We start from the raw sequence: 22,924 nt of genomic DNA, 5'->3' as shown, positions 1-22,924 counted from the left end.
TATTTGAAAATCGATCAGTTGAGACCCTAAAAAGCTGAATGCTATTATTATTATTATTATACAGTATATAGCGCCAAAGGGTATGCTCAGCGCTGTACAGTAGCAAGGGGGACAGAACATGAGACAAGACAGTAACAATACAATACACGAGGGGTTCGAGGGCCCTGCTCTTTTGAGCTTACAATCTAGGAGGGAGGGGAAGGTGGTACAGGAGGAAATGGCTGTGGGGGATGGAGTGGCGGGAGGAGTGGAGGAGGTTAGTTGTTAGGTGAGTTAGGTTGTTAGTTGATATGACGTATGGCAGTGATCAGGATGCTAGTATGACGTATGGCAGTGATCAGGACGCTGGTGTGGGCTATGGCAGTGATCAGGACATTCGCATGAGGTATAGAAAATAAAAAAACAGTGAGAGGCAACTCTCTTTTTCTGCAACAACAGGGAAAACTGTGAGCCTCTTATAGGGAGCTGATGTGGCTTAAATTCATATGTGGGTGAGTATAGTCAATCCAAGAGGGCATGACTGAACATGCATATACAGTGCTTTGAAAAAGTATTCATAACCCTTGAAATTTTCCACATTTAGTCACGTTACAACCAAAAACGTAAATGTATTTTATTGGGATTTTATGTGATAGACCAACTCAAAGTGGCACATAATTGTGAAGTGGAAGGAAATGATAAATGGTTTTCAAAGTTTTTTTTTTTACAATTATGTGAAGTGTGGTGTGCATTTGTATTCAGCCCCGTTTACTCTTATACCTCTAACTAAAATCTATTGGAACCAACTGCTTTCAGAAATCACCTAATTAGTAAATAGAGTCCACCTGTATGTAATTTAATCTCAGTATAAATACAGCTGTTCTGTGAAGTCCTCAGAGGTTTGTTAGAGAAAAGTGAATGAACAGCATCATGAAGGCCATGGAACACACCAGACAGGTCAGGGATGAAGTTGTGGAGAAGTTTAAAGCAGCTGTACATTATAAAAAAAATATCCCAAGCTTTGAACATCTCACGGAGCACTGTTGAATCCATCATCTCAAAATGGAAGAGTGTGGCACAACCGCAAACCTAACAAGACATGGCCATCCACCTAAACTGACAGGCCAGGCAAGGAGATCATTAATCGGAGAAGCAGCCAAGAGGCCCATGGTAACTCTGGAGGAGCTGCAGAGATCCACAGCTCAGGTGGGAGAATCTGTCCACAGGACAACTATTAGTTGTGCACTCCATAAACCTGGCCATTATGGAAGAGTAGCAAGAAGATATCCATAAGAAGTCCCGTTTACTGTTTGCGAAAAGCTATATGGGGGACACAGAAAACGTGGAAGAAGGTGTTCAGGTCAGATGAGACCAAAATTGAACTTTTAGGCCTAAACAGCAACAAGCTATGTGTGGCGGAAAACTAACACTGCACATCACCCTGAACACACCATCCGCACCGTGAAATATGGTGGTGGCAGCATCAGGTTTTGGGAGTTCTTATCTTCAGGGAATCTTGTTAGAGTTGATGGGAAGATGGATGGAGCCAAATACAGGGCAATCTTAGAAGAAAACCTAATAGAGTCTGCAAAAGACTTAAGACTGGGGCGAAGGTTCACCTTCCAGCAGGACAGCGACCCTAAACATACAGCCAGAGCTACTATGGAATGGTTTAGATCAAAGCATATTCATGTGTTAGAATGGCCCAGTCAAAGTCCAGACCTAAAGCCAATTGAGAATCTGTGGCAAGACTTGGAAATTGCTGTTCACAGACGCTCTCCATCCAATCTGACAGAGCTTGAGGTATTTTGCAAAGAAGAATGGACAAACATGTCCCTCTCTAGATGTGCAAAGCTGGTAGAGACATCCCCAAAAAGACTTGTAATTGTAGTGAAAGGGGGTTCTACAAAGTATTGACTCGGGGGGCCTGAATATAAATGCACGACAAACTTTTCACATATTTATTTGTAAAAAAATTTGAAAACCATTTATCATTATCATTCCACTTAACAATTATGTGCCACTTTGTGTTGGTCTATCACATCAAATCCCAATAAAATACATTTATGTTGTTGATTGTAACATGACAAAATGTGGAAAATTTCAAGGGGTATGAATACTTTTTCAAGGTACTGTAGCTGGACATGAAGCAAACAACTCCCACACCAATTCACCACCGTGCTGAAACCCCTTTACAGGCTCCAGAACTTTGCCCTAACCCACCAGCGACAATACATTACATTGCCCCCTTGGGATGTCCAGCACAAACAATAACAAAAAGGACTCCACAGCAGCAGACAGTCTGCCTAAAACAGTGCTGGTTGTTATGTTACTGGGAAGAAGGATGCTGCAGCTAAACTGGTACAATTTCTGGCACTCCTGGAAAGGAGAAAGTGAGCAGAAACACTGGTGTAATGCCTTTTATAGCCCCAGATCACAATTACTGTTTACCTTTGGACAACTCAGTCTTCTGTTGTGCAAAGTCTCAGATTGAGGAGGAATGGGAGTCTGTTCCTGGGAACACTGTTCACTCTGCTGCTTGTAAAAAGGAATTCCAAAATCAGACCACACTAACAAACATATTAGGGGCAGTTACTAAGAGTAATTCCTCCATTTTATCACAGATACAGAATACAGTCATTCCAAGGTTGCCATATAAGAAAGTATTTGTTTTCTTTATCTATAGTGGTTCACCTTGAGAGCTATAGTAGCCCTTCCCTTAAAATGTGTATCCCTGTGATACTAGGATTTTTTGTTTTCTATCTGCAGATATTTAACTACCAAGGAGCACTTCCATGAATACCTTGATGCTGATGGTAAAGAAGTTACGGAAGAGCAGAGTAACAGAGCCGGAGAGAATGATGACAGTAATCATTTCACGGATGAACCTGTTGCAAAACAGATTAAACTGGATGATTCTGCAAAGGAGAGGGAAGAGCAGAATAAGACTGCAGAGGACAAGACAGAGAAGAAAAGAGCCAGAGGCCAGAACAAAAGTCGCCCTCATGTGAAATATAATCAGTATGAACAGCAACGGTTGTGTCCATCAGTCACACAGGTGAGATAAAAGAAAATCATTTTACTGTGAATAGTATACATTTTGTTCTGTAATGTGTACTGTTTAAAATTGCACTAAAAATATAATTCTGGTACAAAACATGGTAAAGTAGTACAAATATTGTGCATTTTGTCATGCAGCAATGAAAAAATAAACCAAACAAGTAATAATGAAAAGTATAAAAATTAATAGTAAACAAATTACAGCAAGATAGTTGAAGATGGGGCAGAAGGAGTTAATTAGTACTGATTTGGGTTATCTAAGGATTAATGAGGAGATAAAGCAAAACTTCACCCAAAATGGGAAGTTCCGCTTATCTGCATCCTCCCCCCTCCTTTACCATTTGACACTTTTTGGAGGGGGAGAGTAGGTACATGGTTTGGACAGGTACCTGCTTCCACCTTCGGTCGGATTGCCTCGGCGATCCAAGTGGAAGTTCAACTCCACTCTTTCCCCCGCAGTTTTCTGGGGACACATCACAGGTACCAGAAAACTGCAGGACGATTCACGTGGTTTGCACATGCGCAGTGGTATAGTCAAGCCACAAGACTTCACTTCATGTTTCCCATAGTTAAGATGCCAGCTCCTGGACCCAAAGCCGATTGAAGAATTGGCTCGGATGAGTGCACTGCTGGATCCCTGGACAGGTAAATGTCCTTATATTAAAAAACAGCAGCTACAGTATTTTGGAGGAGACTGAATTAAGAATACATTTTATTTAAAAAAACAAATAAGCAAATCAAAGGTCCCACCTTTTATTTAGGCAGGAATGAAATGGTAAATACAATGTAACAATGCATTGTTACACTGTATTACTAAATGATACTTGCAGACTATCTTCATTTTGACAGCTGCTCTTGCTGTGTTATACTTAGCAATTCCTGGCTGTCATATTGACAGTTGGTAATTGTTGATAATAGAGGTGGGTGACCGTTTGCAGGGGAGAGGAGGACGTTGGAGATACACCCTAGAAACTTTGAAGTATTTTAGGGCATAGCTTTTACAGTCACAAAGGGGTTGTGTAGACACACAAATAACATATTCTTGGGCGGGTGCTGAGGATTAACATTGTAACTAGATGTGGGTTTCATTGCTGTGAGCAGGTTAAATAATATTTTTTTTTTTTACTTTTTTCCATTTTAAATCTGCATCCAACTTCTTAATTAGATTTGTTCTTTACTCCTGTAAAGTGTTTCATATGTAGGATGCTAAAGTGAGTCAAGATTTTCATTGGATGTACCTTCTTGCCCTCTAATTGCCAATTTCGTCTTTCCCGAGCACCTTTCACCTGTGAGACTTGAGTACAGGGGTGGACTGACCATTTGGAAACTCGGGCAGTGCCCGAGGGCCCGGGGTCAGTAGGGGGGCCCATGAGATGCCCCTGGTACCTTTTTCATAGGCTTTTTTGAGTTTGGGCAAGGACACAGGGGCCCCATGATCCCCTATTGCCCAGGGGCCCCATGAGTTGCCAGTCTGCCCCTGCTTGAGTATATTGTTGTTTTTATTATTATACAGAATTTATAAAGCACCAACAGTTTGCGCAGCACTTTACAAAACGAGGCAGACATTACAGTTACAATACAATTTGGTACAAAAGGAATCAGAAGGCCTTGCTCGTTAGAGTTTACAATCTAAGAGGATATATAACATAAACTTGTTGATCCTTCCAGCAGATCTGCAGTGTTTTCACTTCCTATAATAGGGTGACAATGCTGTTCCTTCTGTGGTAAAATCCTGCAGCAACACTGTCACTTTCTGGACAGCGTGGTCTCCAATGGACATGTATTTTTAAATGGAGAAAAGAAAAACAAATTATAGCCCATTTTCAGGTAACACTTGTAAGCAGGTACTTAACAGTTTTGAGAAGAAAGATTTAAGTAGCATTACTAAAAGTTGACCTTTTTAGGTACCCCCACTGGTGTTATATGTTTTTCCCAACCCCTGTAGCTGCCACTTTAGCAAAAAGGCCAAGTCCAGCCAAAACTTTTGTTTTTACAATATTTATTGTCTGTGGGGGAGATTTACCTTCACATCCTGTCCCAGTGAAAATGAAGTCAGAGGAAGAGGGAGTGATGAGAGAGCTCACTAGTGGGGAGAGAGACAGCAAATAGCAAGTGCAGTGAGGAACCTTTTTTTAACCCTTTTATTTTTTGGTTGCTGTCTGTCTCAGTGACCTACCTTACCACAATTTCTTGTCAGAGTGTTCCTTAGATAAATTTCTTAAGTGAGGACAAGGGCAACAGTAAAGACTTGACACAGAGCCAAACTCTTCCCTACTCTATCCAGAACTAAAACAGAAGCTGTCAGGAGTTAGACGTTAAAGAGACCCTGTCACCAACTTCAGACATTTTAGGTTAAAGCCCAGAAAAAGCAAATATTTCCCAGGTCATCTTCTGAGACAGCTACACTCATCCCCTCTGTTCCCTCAGTAATATGTGTTTCCTTCGGCCAGACAGGATCACAACTTCAGTTTATTTTCTCTGTCGGGGCTCATGCTAAGTGGCAGAGGCCTGCCAGGTGCAGTCCTCCCTTAGGAACAGGGATCTTGGGGAGATTCTGACACCTGGGGCCAATTGTTTGACTCGTGGTTACTTAGTGTTTTTTTCTTTCCATAATTGATTTTGTGTTCGCTTGCAATGTGCCTGAGAATTTGAATGGTCTGTGCCTTAGCACGGCCCCCTCTTTCCTCCCATCATCTCTTCACCTAGGAATTTCTGATTACTATATGCTGGCGGAGCTCCTCCACCCCTACACTTCCTTACCTAACCTTTCATGTAGCTGTCAGGGGAGGAATTAAGTAAATGCTGTAGAGTGTCAGTTGAGTGGCAGCTCCGAGTCTGCTGGGGCTGCTGATAATTACATCCAAGATGGCGGCACCCCTCAGCAATCTCAGAGCTTATGCATGTCTACACTAGGGAAGCTTTTAGAGGTAAATAACATCCATAAAATACAGTAAATGCAAATATAATATTATGGGAAAATTGGTGTTGAAATGAATGGTCTGGTGACAGCTCTCTTCAGCTCTCTAAGAAAGTTGATGAAACAAAGTGGGTTATTTACTCAAACTGGAGTGAGCAAAATATGGTACAGCTTTGCATACAAACCAATCAGCTTCCAGGTTTTATTGCCAAAGCGTAATTTAACAAGACGGTGTTATAAGCTGATTGGCTCCAGTTTTAGTAAATCTCCCCCATATGTTCCAGTTTACTCCTGTAGTAAAAGCTCCAGCATTCATTAATTGGCCCGATGTGATTTTATTATTCTCTATATAAAATGGATTGTGCCATAACACTGCCCATTTCTTTCTGAAACCAGGAATGTGCCAGCAAATGCTTCTTTGGTGAGAAATGTAAGTTTTTACACGATGTGAAGAAATATCTGTCAGAGAAGCTGGAAGATATTGGTCCCAGGTGTCACCTCTATGAAACATTCGGCAAATGCATCTACGGTGTCTCATGCCGCTTTGCCAAATCCCATTTGGGAGAGGATTTCAAGAACCTCATTAACCAGGAACTGGTCAAGCAGTGGGAAGGCAAAGCCCTGGTTAGGAACGGCCTGAACAAAGATCTCCAGATGCAGCTGCGGAAGAGGAAGGTTCAGTTTGACAAAGCTGACAAGTTCCTGAAGCATTTCAACAAATCCCAAAAACCTACGAAGGTTGAAGGTAGTGCTGAGCCTTCTCCAGCAGCTCTTAGTGTGACAACGGCCAGCTCGGGTCATCAACAGACTGCTCCTTCCAGCACTGATTGTGCTAAACAGGTTTCAGATGATGGAGAAATGAAAACTGTATCAGTGACATCAGGAGCTCTAACCGATGAAGATATTATAAAGCTTAGACCTTGTGAAAAGAAAAAGGTGCTTATTTATATTGTATGTTAAGTTGTTTATTTGTGTACCTTCCAGCCTCGAATGAACGCTTCTCTCCAAACAACAAAATACACAGTTAAAATGCATGTACACGTGCAGCCAGTTCAGTGATCCAGATTCTCCTACCAGACAGAAAAGCCAGGTCCATGGCCTCACTTTTGTCCACCTCAGTCACCTCAGTGCAGCTTTGTCACCTCCCAACCACCAGTCTGCTGATTGGACAATGAGGGATTATCACCCCACTGCCGAGATTACCACTGTGCTCTCTTTTGTTTCAGTGTTGGGTTAGAAGCATAGTACAGCTGAGTAGATCCTGAATTGCTCACACTGATGGCCTTCTCACTTTAATTTTAGCTCCTGTTTACAGGAAGCAATTAACCCCTTCACACCTAAAGGTAAAACAAATCTTAACGCCTAAGCACAATTTTGCAACTTTGACATGTTAGCAAAAGCGTACATAACATCACAACTACTTTGTGCATCGAGGTGAATTATACCTTGTTTTTTTCAGGACACATTGGGATTTCTTTTAGTGGTAAATTGTAATTGATATCTCCTGATTTTTTTTTTTTTCATTACAAAAGGAAAACTGGCCCAAAATAGTAAAACAAAACCCTTTTATTTTTTTTTTATTATAGCTGTATATTTCTTGCTACTACCATAACCTACCACCAAAGAACAACCCAAAATAATTTTTCCTGCTCCTGACAATCGCAGTGATCTCACATGTGTGTTTGTTACTTGTTGTTTGTACCCCTAGTACAGGCCAGAAACCATAGTTCACAATTTGCTTTTTTCTTTTTTTATTCTGACACTGATACCAATTTAAAAATTAAAAAACAGAAACTGAACCTGACCTTAACCCTGGCACAGACCTAGATCAAACGTTGAGCTGGGTATTTTTGTTTATTTTTAAATTATATTTATTTAATTATTTTTTTACACACACTTGTTTTTTTTTTTTTTTTTCTCTGAAAGGACAGAGAGAGATACAATATATCTCTCTCCTCTATTCAGAGAGAGAAAACAAGGGGGGCGGGCTTCACAGTAACTGATCACTGTGACAGCCAATCAGAGGCTATCAAAGCAATCAGGTGACCCGGAATTGGGAGTTTCTGGTCCCAATTGTTGGAATAGGGTCCGGGGTTCTCAGTGACACCCCAGTCTTTGTGCTGGGAGTGCGCTGTGCAGCGCGCTCCCAGCAGGAAGGCAGATACGCAAATAAGCGGCCCCACGGAAAAAAAGCCCAGTTCTGTGAAGCCGCTAATTTGCGTGCGGTCGGCATCAAGGGGTTAAAAAAAGAAATTCTAGCACTTGCACACATGCTGATTATTTATCAAGTCATTGAATGATGTGGTATTGGGATGAAGTCTTCCTGGGCAACTACCTCCCTCTGCACTTGCTTCTCTTATTTCTTTGCTGTCCCATCCCTTGACCACTCAACAGTCTTTGTATGTCTGTGATGAATACAGGTTTACCACCAAAGAACAACCCAAGATAATTTTTCCTGCTCTGCCAATCGCAGTGATCTCACATGTGTGTTTGTTACTTGTTGTTTGTACCCCTAGTACAGGCCAGAAACCATAGTTCACAATTTGCTTTTTGCTTTTTTTATTCTGACACTGATGCCAATTTAAAAATTAAAAAAACAGAAACTGAACCTGACCTTAACCCTGGCACAGACCTAGATCAAACCTTGAGCTGGGTATTTTTGTTTATTTGTAAATTATATTTATTTATTTTTTTACACACACTTTTTTTTTTTTTCTCTGAAAGGACAGAGAGAGATACAATATATCTCTCTCATCTATTCAGAGAGAGAAAACAAGGGGGGCGGGCTTCACAGTAACTGATCACTGTGACAGCCAATCAGCGGCTATCAAAGCGATCAGGTGACCCGGAATTGGGAGTTTCTGGTCCCAATTGTTGGAACAGGGTCCAGGGCTGTCAGTGACACCCCAGTCTTTGTGCTGGGAGTGCACCGTGCAGCGCGCTCCCAGCAGGAAGGCAGATACGCAAATTTGCGGCCCCACGGAAAAAAAGCCCAGTTCTGTGAAGCCACTAATTTGCGTGCGGTCGGCATCAAGGGGTTAAAAAAAGAAATTCTAGCACTTGCACACATGCTGATTATTTATCAAGTCATTGAATGATGTGGTATTGGGATGAAGTCTTCCTGGGCAACTACCTCCCTCTGCACTTGCTTCTCTTATTTCTTTGCTTTCCCATCCATTGACCACTCAACAGTCTTTGTATGTCTGTGATGAATACAGGTTTACTGTATTGCCCTACAAAAAAAATAATCAGTTGAGATATGCATGCTGTGAATAAGTGACTATATGCCTTAAACTGGTTCTAAAGGCTGAAGGTTTATTTTCCCTTCATGCATTCTAGGCATGACAGTAATAAAAACCTTCAGTGTTCAGCACCCCCCCCCAATACCCCAAGCCCCCACAATACTTACTTGATCTCAATCCAGCGCTGTGCACTGGAGCAGCGGCTCTCCTGGATCTCTCCCTCCTCATTGGCTCAGACACAGAAGCAGGAGCCATTGGCTTCCCCCTGCTGTCAATCAAAGCCAGTGAGGATGTAGCAGGTCGTGGGGCTAAGCTGTGCTCTGTGTGTCTTATGGCTCAGGAGTGAGCCCGCAGCATGAGTGCCTCCATAGCAAGCGGTTTGCTGTGGGGGCACTTAACAGGGGGGAGATGCTAGGAGCGCTGGCGGGGGACCGCAAAAGAGGAGAATCGGGGCTGTTCTGTGCAAAACCACTGCACAGAACAGGTAAGTATGACATGTTTGTTATTATTTATTTAAAAAAGTTACCTTTACCATCACTTTAATGTCCCTATTTGTAACTGTTTGCTAAAAGCTACTATACTGTTTCTTTGATTCTCGGATGTAACCTTCTCTCTGTGGTGTGCTACTAATTTACAAGAAAATCTATTGCAACAGAAAAATACATGTAATGATTTCTTTCAGTGAATGGATATCTTGATTAAATAGTGATCTTCACATGGTGTTCTGCCTTAGAGAGCACCCGAAATATAACAATAATTTTAATGCTGTGAAGAAGGAAGGAAGGGAGGGATTAGGAGACTCTGTACCTCTGTCTTCCAGGTATGAAATTTATGTGTGCAGACTTCTGAAAGCCATTCGCTCTGCCCCAACCCAAAGCTTGAAGGCCATAGTGGCCGCCAGTATAATGGTGGATTATTTGGTACTCTAAAGGCCCAAATAGATGGCTCCAGTTTCCTACTGAATTGGATGACCTTACAAGCATCACCCAGCTCAACAAGCTGGGCCAAACATTGTTGGCTTGAACACTGACTGCAACATATCAAATACAGCCACAGTTCAGCAGAACCAGCCGCTGCCAGTGCCACAGCTGCCTGAATACAGTGAAGATTCTTCCATCCATGCTGTTAGCATGAATGGGGGAATCTATGGAATTGTTTTTTACTTTTAAGTGGGTTAATTGTATGGGGCCTTTGGGCTATGTGTCCATCCATAAATCTCCTCTTTCTTCACAAGCATCTTTTTCTTTTTTTTTTTCTGCAGAACACTGCTATGACATGATTCGTATACGTTTAAAAATGTCAATATTGCATTCTTTTTTTTCCATGGGCCTCGTTCACACTGGCACTGTCAAACCTGCATTTAGAGGACATTTTTAAAGGCATGTAATGATTTTTCAGTGTTGCCATTCACACTGTGTGTTTACCTGTGTTAAGGTGCGGTCAGTTTAACTGCATTTAAAAAAAATAGAATTCTGTGTGCCCAGGATCCAAATTAATACTCTAATCCAATGCAAATGCTTGTGCACATGGCTAAAAAGCAGTACAAATTATCTGGGTATCATAAAAGTTGTTCTCAGAGCACTTCTGCATTTAGAAAAGCAAACTCAGGAGTTCCAGTGTGAAGATTTAGTAAGTTCCTTCCTTAGTAGAAAAACTTTTAGAGCCCTACTGAGTAATCTTGTCTATGCCATTAACCAAACCCTAAACATTTGTTGTAGGCATATGTGTGTTTGGATATTGGTACAGCTCTCTTTTACTGTCCTTTTTGACAAATTTGTGATTTTGTTTCCCTCTAGATTGATTTCCGAAATAAACTCTACCTTGCACCATTAACCACAGTGAGTATGCCAACATGGGGCTTTTGTTTGAAAATCGGTCTAACAATTTCTCGTTGACCCTTGCAATCCAGCAGCCTCCAGCTGTCAATTCTGTGACAAAGAGCAGAAAATTAAAAGATTATTAAAATATCAAAGGATATCCTGGTGCAGCCTTCTGTGTAAGACTTCATGTACACTAGCCTACTGTGGTTTACACACGTTTTTGCTGCATTTTGCGTTTTCCCACGGTCAAAACTTTCCTATCCTGAACATGATTCTTCTTCATTCAGTAGAAGGAGGTTTAACCTCACCTAAATGCAGAAGCTACTAAACACTGCTAAAAGCCTAGCAGAAAAGAACAAAACAGGGCGCACTCTCCTCGTGCATTAACGCAATAACCAAAAATTTATTAGAAAGATGCAAAAACATACAAGCCATGAAAGGTCATAAAAACAGAGACAAGAAATCAAAGGTGCCAGTCATGGACAGCATGTGTCCTCAGGCAAAGTGCTAATGCGTTTCAGGGGTCGATCTCCCTCAGTGCTCTGAGGAAGGGAGTTCAACTCCCGAAATGCGTGCTGTCCACGAGGACGCATGCTGTCCACAACTGGCACCTTTGATTTCTTGTCTCTGTTTTTATGACCTTTCATGGCTTGTGAGTATGTTTTTGCATTTTTCTAATACATTTTTGGTTATTGCGTTAACCTCCCTAGCGGTCTGATTATGTCCATATTTCTGTGCTGAAAGCTGTACATTTTTTTGCATGGAAATATGTATTTTTTTTAGAGTAGGCCTGTAATTTTTAGGAATAACTCACTGAAATCTGTTCGAACAAGAGTCTAGTAAACATCCCGGGTAGGATAAAACTTGGAACACGAAATTTATAAATTATAATTTAATAAATAATCATAAAAAATAATATAATAATTTTAATTCAATATTATAATCAAACCAAAAACACGGAAATTTGTAATATAGCGCCAAGTTCACACATCACTGAGCTCAGTCGTAGAATCGTTGTCAGTGTCTGATGACGAATTTCCTCACGAATCATTATCAGTCAATTCTGCAAGTGGTTCTGATTTACTATCGCTGTTCTCTAGCCGGTCTAAAACCGCTTTTGACCTAAAGGGACGCTATGGACATTTCTCAGTTTCCAGGCAGAAAGAACAGTAAAAATGCAGGCAGGGCACAGGACAGAGCACTCGGGACAAAATGTATGTGAAATGGGTTGATACAGAAATGTTTTACTATGTGATTTTAGTGAATGTCACTTTTTGTCATTTTCAAATTTCCCACCGGTTCTGTCCCCCGTACGTCCCGACGCTCGCAGGGGACGGAACTCAGATGACAGATGCCGGCAGCAGCCGGATTATATTGCCGGGGACACTGCAGGAGAGACATCGCGGGAGCACAGGACAAGGTAAGTGATCGACGGATCCCGTAGCAGCGCCACATGGTAAGCCTGAGTGTAGCTCGGGGTTACCGCTTGTGGTACTGAAACTTTACCCCGAGCTACACTCGGGAATACCGCCAGGGAGGTTAATGCATGAGGAGAGTGCGCCCTATTTTGTTCTTTTCTGCTTGTATCAAGATTCCCTGATCTATCAAGGGCGGCACCTCAGCAAGTGCACGAGTCCAGTTTTGAGGCAAAAAATGCCAAAAGCTCCTAAACTCAAGTTTAGGAGCTGCCAGTGTACATGAAGCCTTACATTCTAAACATCGCTATGTTACTGAGGTTCCTCGGTGTTCTCTTCCTTCTATCAGCTTCCTGACCACCTTCCACTTTTGCACCCAGTGTCTGAAAACATTAGATTAACTGCATTCTGGATCTGGATCTTGACTGATGCACAACGTATAATCTCCCACTCAGTCTGATATCTGCTGTGCAGTTAGTGGTGGATGGGTGGGTTTCTTAGCTCCATGCCCAGCCTCTAACCTGAACTACCAGACTGTCTCTTTTAGATTGGTATAAAGAATTGCACAAGTAAAAGCAAGTGTGCCAAAGTGTCAGTGCCTGGCGAGGATCACAGCTGATCTTTGATCTTGTGTGAGTGTGGGTGGATATTTCCCTGTTGCCCTGACATCATGTATGTCCTTATTCTGTAATTCGTAATTTTGTGAATGAAATTGTCACTCCATGCTCCCAATGCATTACTGAATAAGGAATGTGGCAGTAGGAGCAATTATTCCCACAGGTTTGTTGCCAGAGAAAGCTGGCCACACTCTAATTGTACAGGTTCTCAATACTGAGGGTCAGAGTTAAATAATATTACAATAAAAAATGAGATAAAACATGTCGGGGTAATGATTGATGGTCCGTTCACACAAGTGGGTCGCACTGATCGCACGATTCCTGGTTGTGCTGGGAGGCATGGTGCCAAAGCACCATTCCTGTGCATCACACTGTTTACTTTTTTTTTTTTTCCAAAGAACTTTATTGAAATGTTGAGAGTGACATTTCAATACAGCTCTATTCACTACAATGGTGTTGACATGACTTGCATCGCAGCCTTTTGCGCTGGAAAAAGTACGGCATGCGTGTTTTGTGAACTGCCAGCATAGGCCAAAAAGCATTTTGTCCTTGTCTTTGCTTCAGGGCTGCGTTGGAAATAGCTGCTAAGGCATCTGCTGTGGACAAGCATTTAGATAAACATTACTGATATACCCTGTCCTCTCCCACTACAGGAGGGAAGAGAAGAGCTCTTTGTTAGAGCCAAGCAAGTTTTAAACTTGGCCAAATATGCAGTTGGGGGAAGGGTGACGGTTAAGAGAACCTGTTTTGTTTTTTTCTGCCAGGACACAAGTTCATTTTCAGGCTGTGCAGGGCTGTTATATATTATTCTATTGTACAAGGTTGACCTGATCTTTTAGCTTGTATGATTGACCTGCAATACTGACCTGCTTGTTTCCTGTGTTCACTGTACAGTGCGGCAATCTCCCATATAGAAGAATATGCAAGCGACTTGGAGCAGACATCACATGTGGAGAGATGGCCATGTGTACAAACCTCCTCCAGGGTCACTCTTCTGAATGGGCACTGGTGAAGAGGCATCACAGCGAGGACCTCTTTGGAGTACAGGTCTGTTACTACTGACATGAGACAAATACTCAGTGCTGTCAGTCAGCAAGGCATCTAATTTTAGGATCTATTTACCCAAAACTGATATTTCACTTAAAGCTGAACTCCAGCCTATTCTCCAGTATTGCACAGTTGTACAGGCTCCTCTCCTTTACTAAAATGCTTACTCTGGTTTTCACTGCACAATGTGAGCTTCTTGCAGTGCTCATTAGAAGCTGCAGAAACTCAGGCAGAGCCCACCTCATTTCCTGGCTGGAGGTTATCCAGCACCATTCATCTATTTCCTCCCCATAATCGCTGTTCCTAGCCCACCCCTTTCATTCATTGAATTTTGGTTCGCTCAATCATACCTGCCTAGGAATGGCCACTCCTCCAGACTTCTATCCAACCATCAAGGATATTTACATTGCTCCTGCCAAGCCCATTGCTCTTGAAAGGATAACTGAGGCAGGATGCTGTGATGTTTTCAATAAAGCTGTGTGTAGCACTCTGCTTGCCGCTCCCACTAACTATGATCTGCTTGCAAAGCACAGAGGCCTATTGATGACATCACTGGATCTAAAATAAAGTATGTAATGAAAATGGAAAGGTTTATCTAAAATGTTTAGTTGGCATGTTGATGGGGGCTGGGGAAAAGAATGAACCGGGGAATGCAAAACGTAGGCAGGTTAAAAAGTAGAAGTATGAGGAAAAAAATATTTATATTGGCCTAGGTGGATGAAGCATCAGTACAATGCCTCATGTGTCCCCTGCCAGCTCTACACTGAGAACTAAGCACACAGGCTACTAACCACTCAGTTCTCAGCATTCTGTGATTGGAGAGCTGGGGACTGTCAGCCACTGGCTCTCTGCTTTGCTCCCCCCAGCGCTCATTGGAGCGCCAGGCAGTGGAGATGGGCGGGAACAGCTGGCTCAGGCTCTTAGTGGGTCGCTGAAAGGCTGAGCCATCTGCCGGTTCAAGCATCTGGGTGGATCCCGATCAATATGGTCGGGTTTTTTTTAGAGCCTGGACCAGCTTTGTGACAGCCAACAACAGGCTACAGTCTGCTTTGGCATACTTCTTTTTCAGCTTTAAAAGTGACGTCTAAGTTAAAGGGTCTGCCTGCAGATCAGCCTCATTGTAATAAGAACATTTCAGACCCAGCATTACTTTGTGTGTTACCTGATTGACGGTATTTCTTCAGAAATGAAACTGCTGTTGCATGGGATGCCTGTAGTTTGGATTCAAGTTCTCTGCAGATGTTTGGTTAGGCTTGAGTGACACTGTAACATGCACATTGGAAAGAAAATTCTGAGAGGAACTGTACACAAGCAATGTAACATTGCTATGGTTTCAAGGAAGGGAGGTCTGAAGCTGATCTAAGCTTTTGGAGTGCTTTACAATGTCTGAAAGGTTTGCTGCTCTGTGGGTGGGGGTGTTGCATGCCCATTGCCCTGTTAATCCTATGGACAGCCTTAGTGTTTATCTTGACGGGTGTTGTTTTCCTGCATTTGACAAGTATTTGGAACACACGTCAAACACAGATAAACAAGATCCCATTGACTTTAATTGAGAGCATCACAGGTCAGAGGATGTGTTTGGCATGCTTTGCGATGCACTGCCTTTCTTTGGACATAGCGTGTTCTGTTAAGGTGCATTTGAACTACAAGCAAAGCAGGTCAAATGCAACCTTTTCTTGTGCAAACAGAAAATGCAGCTTTTGACTAGAACGACCATTGACATAAACCCATAGAAAACCGTATTGAGTTTGTGTCCTCTCATTTTTAAGTTCCTAAAATATAACTTATAATTTATTATACAATATCATTGCAGCTAGAGGGCGCTTTTCCTGACACCATGACTAAATGTGCTGAGCTGCTGAACAGGACCATCGATGTGGACTTTGTGGATATCAATGTTGGATGTCCGATAGATTTGGTGTACAATAAGGTAAACTTTTTCTGGTTCAAGTATAAATATAAATAATGTCCTTTCAAAAATATATAGTCACTCTGTGAAAAATTCCCAAACACAATCTTCGTGTTGAAACCTTCCAACTGGCTCCCGAGGATATATTATTTATATTTATACTTATTTTATTTTTTATTTTGGACATTTTCTTTTGCATGATTTGATATATGGTTTTTGTGATATAATTGAGGATTTATATATATTTTATAGTTAGCATATCATTACTCACAGATTATCACACTTTTGTGGTGAAAGTGTACACATGTGCTATAGGTGATTTTGGATATAGTTAGTTGAGGGGATACCGTAATTCTAAATAATTTTTCTGGTTCAAGTTTTTTTTTTTTTTTTATACTAGGAAGCTCTGCTTGTTACCTGAATGCATATTCCAAAATTGTGGTGTTAAGCTGTATTGTAGAAAAAGAGGGATGCAATATAATCTCTGATGCGTAGTTTGAACTATCATTGCAAAATATATTCAAACAGAAGCAGCAATATTCCTTATCATAACATTAAAAACCATCCATGCAATGGGAACCTTTAAAGATTTACCACCATGGGTGGAAGGAAAGACAGTTGCTCAATTTTCAATTTTCCCATCAGTGTTGATGGGGGGGATGCCTCCTATGGCGCTATTGTGTTCTGCTGGTGGGGGTGGTGTGGGTTGCCTTCCCGGCTGGCAGAACACAATGATTACTGCTAGCGGCTATAGCCTCCGCAGTAATCGAATGTAAAAAAAATCTGACAGACTGGTCGTACCCAGGTCAATCAATAGTTCAGCTTGGGTACAATCAGCCTGCCCATACATGGATTGAATCTCAGCTGGTCCCTGTTGAACTGGCCAAATTTTGATCCATGTTTGGCAAGCGTAAGTCCATATTTCTTAACACTTAAAATAGTTTATTTAGGTCACACTGGCCCAAATGAACTATTTCTCTGCAGCCGCTTTCAGCACTATATCATACTGCAGTAGCTAAAGCTACATACAGCATGCAGTGATGTATAGCAGCAGAAGTATGGGCAATTTTCCATCTGCTGCTGGAACAAAATTGAGTCCAGCCTAATGCTTCTCAGCCTTTTATACAAAACCGTATGTTTTTAGCAATGAATGCAAAGCTTTCTTTGACTGAGGTGGAGGGGCCGTTGGATGACATTGTGTGTGTTTGGTATTGTGTACGCTGCTTTGTAATGTTTGTGAACTGTAGTGTCAGTGTTAAATATGTTGTGTTCTGAGTATAATGTGTGCTTGTGTTATGTGTGTGATAAATATGGTGTGTGTCCATGTGTGATGTATGCTAGGGTAAGTGGACTATGGTTTTGTACCTATGTAAAAATATTTTTTGACTCCAGGTCTTTAATGCTTTTCTTCTTTCTTAGGGTGGTGGTTGTGGATTAATGACTAGAACTAATAAATTTGAACAGATTGTGAAAGGAATGAATTCGGTAAGTGCACAGAGGAAGAATGTCTGCAGAATATGTGTCTTTCTATATCATTATTATTATACAGTATCTATAAAGCACCAATAGTTTGCTCAGCGCTGTACATAACAATGGGGGACAGAACAATAACAATACAATATAATGCAAAACATGAGGGGATCAAGGGCCCTGCTCTTTCGATATATTGATGGGAACATGTATATGAAAAATGTGAATTAAAGTAGAAGGGAAGACATAATAACTAATCAGTTAAATGTTGCTTCCCCTTAGCTGTGATCTGCTCTGTATGTAGTTTGTAATAAATGCTTCCGGAATACTGTTTATTTTTTTTTTCTTCCTATGTGGATTGCAAAGCTTTGGCACACTGGCTCACTCTTTACTCTCTGGGCTCTTGACAACCCTGAGTTCCCTTGTTTCCAGCACTGTTATCGGGCCTCCTGTTGTACAGAGAAGTGCTGGAGCTTTGCAGCCACCTGAATGCAGAGCAAATTTAAAAAAAAATAGTATTTAGGTAGTGATGTTTTACAATATGTATATGGACAGGAGCCAAGGGGGAGCAACATTTAACTGGCGAGTTATTAAAAATCCCTTTCCTTCTGCATTAGAGGGATTTGCATTATGATAATGCAAAATATATTTATAGATATTCTCTTATTGGAAAACTATATCAAAATATATATATAACTTTTTTACCTTCATTTTGATGTAGTTCTTTAGTAGCTTGCTCGTTTAGTGAACTAAATATAAAATATTATACATTACATTTACACCAAGCCAGATTTCCCTCTGTAACATGCAATATGTAAATATCCATAGTCTACAGTGATGACTGGCAGCTCTCTATTTTTGCATCTGTCCCCCAGGCAACATCTCAGTAGAGAGTTACAATTATGGCCAGAAGTATGTGGGCACCCCTCTCAATTTATTGAGTTCAGGTGATTCCATTGACGGGTACTGTTAATGCCACAGCATACAAAGACAATTGCGTACTTGCAACTGTGTGGTGACAGTTTTTGGTATTTTTCAGCTCAAGCATGAATGTGCCCATGTGCATAAAGCCAGCTCAATAAAGACATGGTCTGATGCAGAGGAACTAGAGTGGCCTGCACAAAGCCCTGACCTCAATACCCTACTGAACATTTTTGGGATGAATTGGAATTTTATTCACTTCACGTCCGCAGCAAAGTTCACCTGGCATATAGCGATTGGCGGGAGGGAAGCCTGTTAAACACAACACATTCAAGTAAATGGAGAAGTGCTGCAATGCACGGTTGCGGCGCAATTGTCGCCAAAAATGGGATTAAAACAGGCAGTGGGGAGGCGTCGCATTTTTTTTTCACCGCCTGTCAGTAGCTTCTGGAGTGCAATCCAAACGCGGACTGGGCTTCAGAGGCAAGGGAGATTTAGACACGTGTCTAAATCTACTTTAATATAGATCAGCGCCTAGTTCTCACATCTAGGACTTAACGAGTGTCTTTTTTTTTTTTTTGGGCAAACAGCTTTTTTAATCTGATATTTTTCACTGTCATATCTTTAGGTTCTGGATGTTCCACTGACCGTGAAGATCAGAACCGGAGTCCAGGAGAAAGTCAGTTTGGCTCATAAGCTTATCCCAGACCTGAGGGAATGGGGAGTTTCTCTGGTCACTGTGAGTTCAGATGTTCTAAAGTATTTGTAACTTGAACAAGGATGCACTTAGGTTTTTTGTTTCATATCTATAAAGCGGAATTAAACTTAAAAATGGGTAGGATTTTTATGACAGAAGAGAGCTTAAAATGGGGTCACTTCCAAGGTAAGTCTTCCATATTGTGCGGCTATGCTGTGCATATTAGCACGTTATGGCTAAAAGCTCCAGGGGGCACATTTTCTTTTGGTGAAGGTTTTATTCCACTTTAAGCTCTCCCTGCAACCTAACCTCAGGCTTAGTTACAAGGAAGCTCCTGTCTCACACTGGATTATTGCACAGATCTGGAAGAAATAAACAAAGCACACCAAGATTCAAGTAAGAATACACAATCCTCTTGTATTTAGACAGTGCATTCTTATCCCAGAGTTCTGTGTGTGAATACATTTCTCTTTGTTACATGAAAATCTTTTTTTACTCCCAAGTTTAGACCATAATCATTTTGGTTGTATTACATTTAATTCAGAGTGAGCAAGCTGACCCCAAATCAGGAGCTAGAATGTATTTCTGGGGTCTGGAAATTATCTGTAAAAACAAAAAAAGTGAGAAACCTAACTTTTGACAACTAAAGGGAATGCAAATGTTTTTCCTGATTCAAGCATTGCATGTTCAACCTCGGGTTGCATAACCCATATAATCCTTCTGTGTTCTTTCCTTTCAGCTTCACGGCAGATCCCGAGAGCAGCGATATACAAAGCTCGCAGATTGGGAATATATTAGCCGTTGTGCCAAGATTGCAGATCCACTACCTTTATTTGGTAAGTGATAAACATAAATGTTCTTGAAGTAGAAGTCTGGTCAAAAGGTAACTAAGTTTAAACCTGCTCCCACCTCCATTCTAAGCCCTATGTTAACTACCCTGTAAAGGAAAGATGTATATACCTAATCTAAGGGCATTTCAGTCAGTTTGCTTGATCAGGTCCCAACACCGGCTTCACAGTGTAGAGAAGAGAAAGTGGAGAACGGATGCCCTATAGTAAGTCTATGGATGTTGTCATTGCCCAGGCTCCGAAAGCCATTGCCACTGTGCTCTCCTCTCCCCTGAAGCTGGCTGAATGGGAGATCATGTGACCAGAGTGGAGTCGTCGCTCCCCCATGATCCCGTGGCACACTTTCCTTGGTGTCCACGTGTCCAGAGCAGGAAAAAAAAAAAAATTATACTCGCCTAAGTGGATACAGCATTGATCGGATGCTGCAACTGTCCCTCGCTGTCTTTGCACTGAGAGCTCAGCAATCAGACACTGCGATTGCTGTTTTCCCCCTCCACACTGTGTCGTGACTGTCAGTTTCTGGCTCTCTGTTCTGCCCCTCCAGCGCCCACTGGAGTGCTAGGCTGTGGAGGGGCTGGGAGCGTCTGGCTCAGGCTCTCAGCAGCTTGCTGAGAGGTCGAGCCAGCTGCCGGTCCAGGCTTCTGGGTGGTTCTTGGCCATATGGTTGGGATCTTTTTAGAGCCTGGACTGTCTGTGTGATGTGTGATGTTGGGTTAAAACGGGTCACAGGAGTACAGAGCTAACTGCCCTCCTGCAATCTGTAGAAGTATAGCCCAAACAAAAAAAACTTTGGCTGTACTTCTCCTTTAGGCTTTGTGGCAGTCATTTTTTCCATTTACACAGGTTTAATTACCTTTTCTCCTCCCGGACACCCAAGTACTGCATACTGGGAGGAAGAGCCAGAAATACAGAGGACATCTTGTAGCGAATTGAGAGGAGAAGTGTATAGAAGCCAGAATTTTTTTTTATGTTAAACATTGGCTATGCTCCATTTTTTTGGGGGTGCTTTTTAATTGAATGAAGAGGGGATTTTGTTGTAAGCTCCTAATATTAGTGCTTTACAGGAAACGGGGATATATTCTCCTTTGAGGACGCTAATCGATCGTTGCAGACTGGGGTTTCAGGAATTATGCTGGCAAGGTCAGTATCCAATAAAAAGGTTTGAAGAACCTATGTGCATCACTAGTTCATGGCAAAGTTTTATTATGCATTCATAGCTGAGCATGTATTAGGGTCAGGAGATTGTCAAAATAAATATTAACACCTTCCTGCCCATCACCGGCCTCCCTTTAATAGGGTTTGCACACCCAGGGGGCAGGAAGGATTGGACAATCGTGTGACTTCTGTGATTGGTTAAAACAAACAAGAGATCCCTGTGCTCAAATCCCAAAAGCTAGTGCATGCATTTATTCATCAGGTGCTAAAGGGGTGAAACCACATATTAACACTAGAAATTCTGAAGGACCCCCTGCACACTGGTATATACCCTTTCAAGCAGGCTATGCAATAAATAGGGATATTTGGTTCACACATATTGCAATACATGCTTAAGCTGGCCAACTGCGTCAAAGTAATCCCACTATGGCCAGACCTACTCTGCTCTGCCTACGCAAATGCTACTGTGGACACAATGCTAGCATAGGGGAAAAGACACAATGGGGAGAGCTACAAGGTTCAGGTCTGGCTACTGACCTACTGATTACTTTGACGCAGTTGGCCAACTTATGTATTGCAATATGTGTGAACTAAATATCCCTATTTATTGCATAGTCTGCTTGAAAGGGTATATACCAGTGTGCAGAGGGTCCTTCAGAATTTCTGTGATTGGTTGTCACAGTGGACACTTGAGCGGGAGTTGGTCCCACCAACTCCTGTTTATTAGTACAGACTGAGAGCTGTCTTTGACGGCTCGGCCACTGTGCTGGGAGCACACAGTGAACAAACTCGAGGTACACAAGGCTCTGCTGAAACACTAGAATACTTTTTGATTGTTTTATTGAACTTGTTACATTTGCAGTTTTTAAAATGACTACATTTTTATATTGATACACCGGCTCTGTCTGATTGAATAATCCAAGCAGGTCCCATCTATGGTAGGAAAGAGGGAGATTCATCTTTGTGTGTACAATCTGTTCAGCCAATATGTACTGCACAACCATGTTTCACACTGCATAGCCATGCATGTAAGGGCACTGTATACATTTGCAGCTTTGGGGCGTATTTACCCAGACGCCTAAAATACAGCATATAGTTTTGTGCACATCTAAACTCAGCACTATACGAATCAATGAGGCCATACACACAGCGAAAATGTATACCGTGTTTTGCAGTGTACAAAAAAGTAGTAAACAGCTGTGCCTGGGGCTGTACATATTGTAGATTTTTCATGTTTAAACGCATGTACACAGAAATGTATTAGAAGAATTGTACACGTCTAAACAATGTGGGGGAGATTTACTAAAAGTGGTGCTCTTAAAATCTGGTGCAGCTGTGCATAGTAGCCAATCGGCTTCTAACTTCAGCTTGTTCAGTTAAGCTTTGACAAAACATGGAAGCTGATTGGTTTCTATGCAGATCTGCACCAGATTTTGCACTCTCCGGTTTTAGTAAATAACCCCTAGTATGTGTCAAAATGCGAGTAGGCTTGTATTATATGCAGGATCGTCTGCTAGCTCTGGGAACAAGAACCTGCTTTCCTTGCTGAAAATTCACATATGCCTGTGTGAAAGAAGCCTTTGACAACAAATCAGTCTCATCACACAGCTTCTTCCCTGACCAATAAGCGTACTAGTGCTGTAGCTGTGAAGCTGATGCATCTAATAGTGGTGTGTTAATCACAGAACTGGCTGAACAAGTAGAATAATATATTGACTGCCATTGCTGCCCTCCTCAAAATGCTAGATGCTTGGCCATCACTGACTTCCAAGTAACTGACCCTGAATAGCCAATTAATAGAAGAATAAAACCAACTCTTAATCAACC

At 41.8% G+C, this 22,924-nt stretch overlaps 1 protein-coding gene across 3 annotated transcripts in view; it reads left to right on the top strand.

Moving 5' to 3' along the window:
- Nucleotides 1-22,924, top strand: part of DUS3L (dihydrouridine synthase 3 like) — a 32,716-nt gene that overhangs the window by 4,544 nt on the left and 5,248 nt on the right. For all 3 annotated transcript variants that reach the window (XM_089666392.1, XM_089666403.1, XM_089666397.1), the window contains exons 3-11: nt 2,749-3,037; nt 6,353-6,892; nt 10,995-11,036; nt 13,945-14,097; nt 15,911-16,027; nt 17,426-17,491; nt 19,026-19,136; nt 19,834-19,930; nt 21,007-21,082. In XM_089666392.1, the coding sequence (XP_089522518.1) occupies nt 2,749-3,037; nt 6,353-6,892; nt 10,995-11,036; nt 13,945-14,097; nt 15,911-16,027; nt 17,426-17,491; nt 19,026-19,136; nt 19,834-19,930; nt 21,007-21,082 (1,491 nt within the window). The remainder of the gene's footprint in view (nt 1-2,748; nt 3,038-6,352; nt 6,893-10,994; nt 11,037-13,944; nt 14,098-15,910; nt 16,028-17,425; nt 17,492-19,025; nt 19,137-19,833; nt 19,931-21,006; nt 21,083-22,924) is intronic.

This window comes from Staurois parvus, unplaced genomic scaffold (assembly GCF_062004578.1).
Source record: "Staurois parvus isolate SC_StPar_1 unplaced genomic scaffold, SC_StPar_1.0 ptg000051l, whole genome shotgun sequence".
Lineage (NCBI taxonomy): Eukaryota > Metazoa > Chordata > Amphibia > Anura > Ranidae > Staurois > Staurois parvus.
Note: the sequence above shows the minus strand (reverse complement) of the source record. Positions and strands in the feature narration are given on the sequence as shown.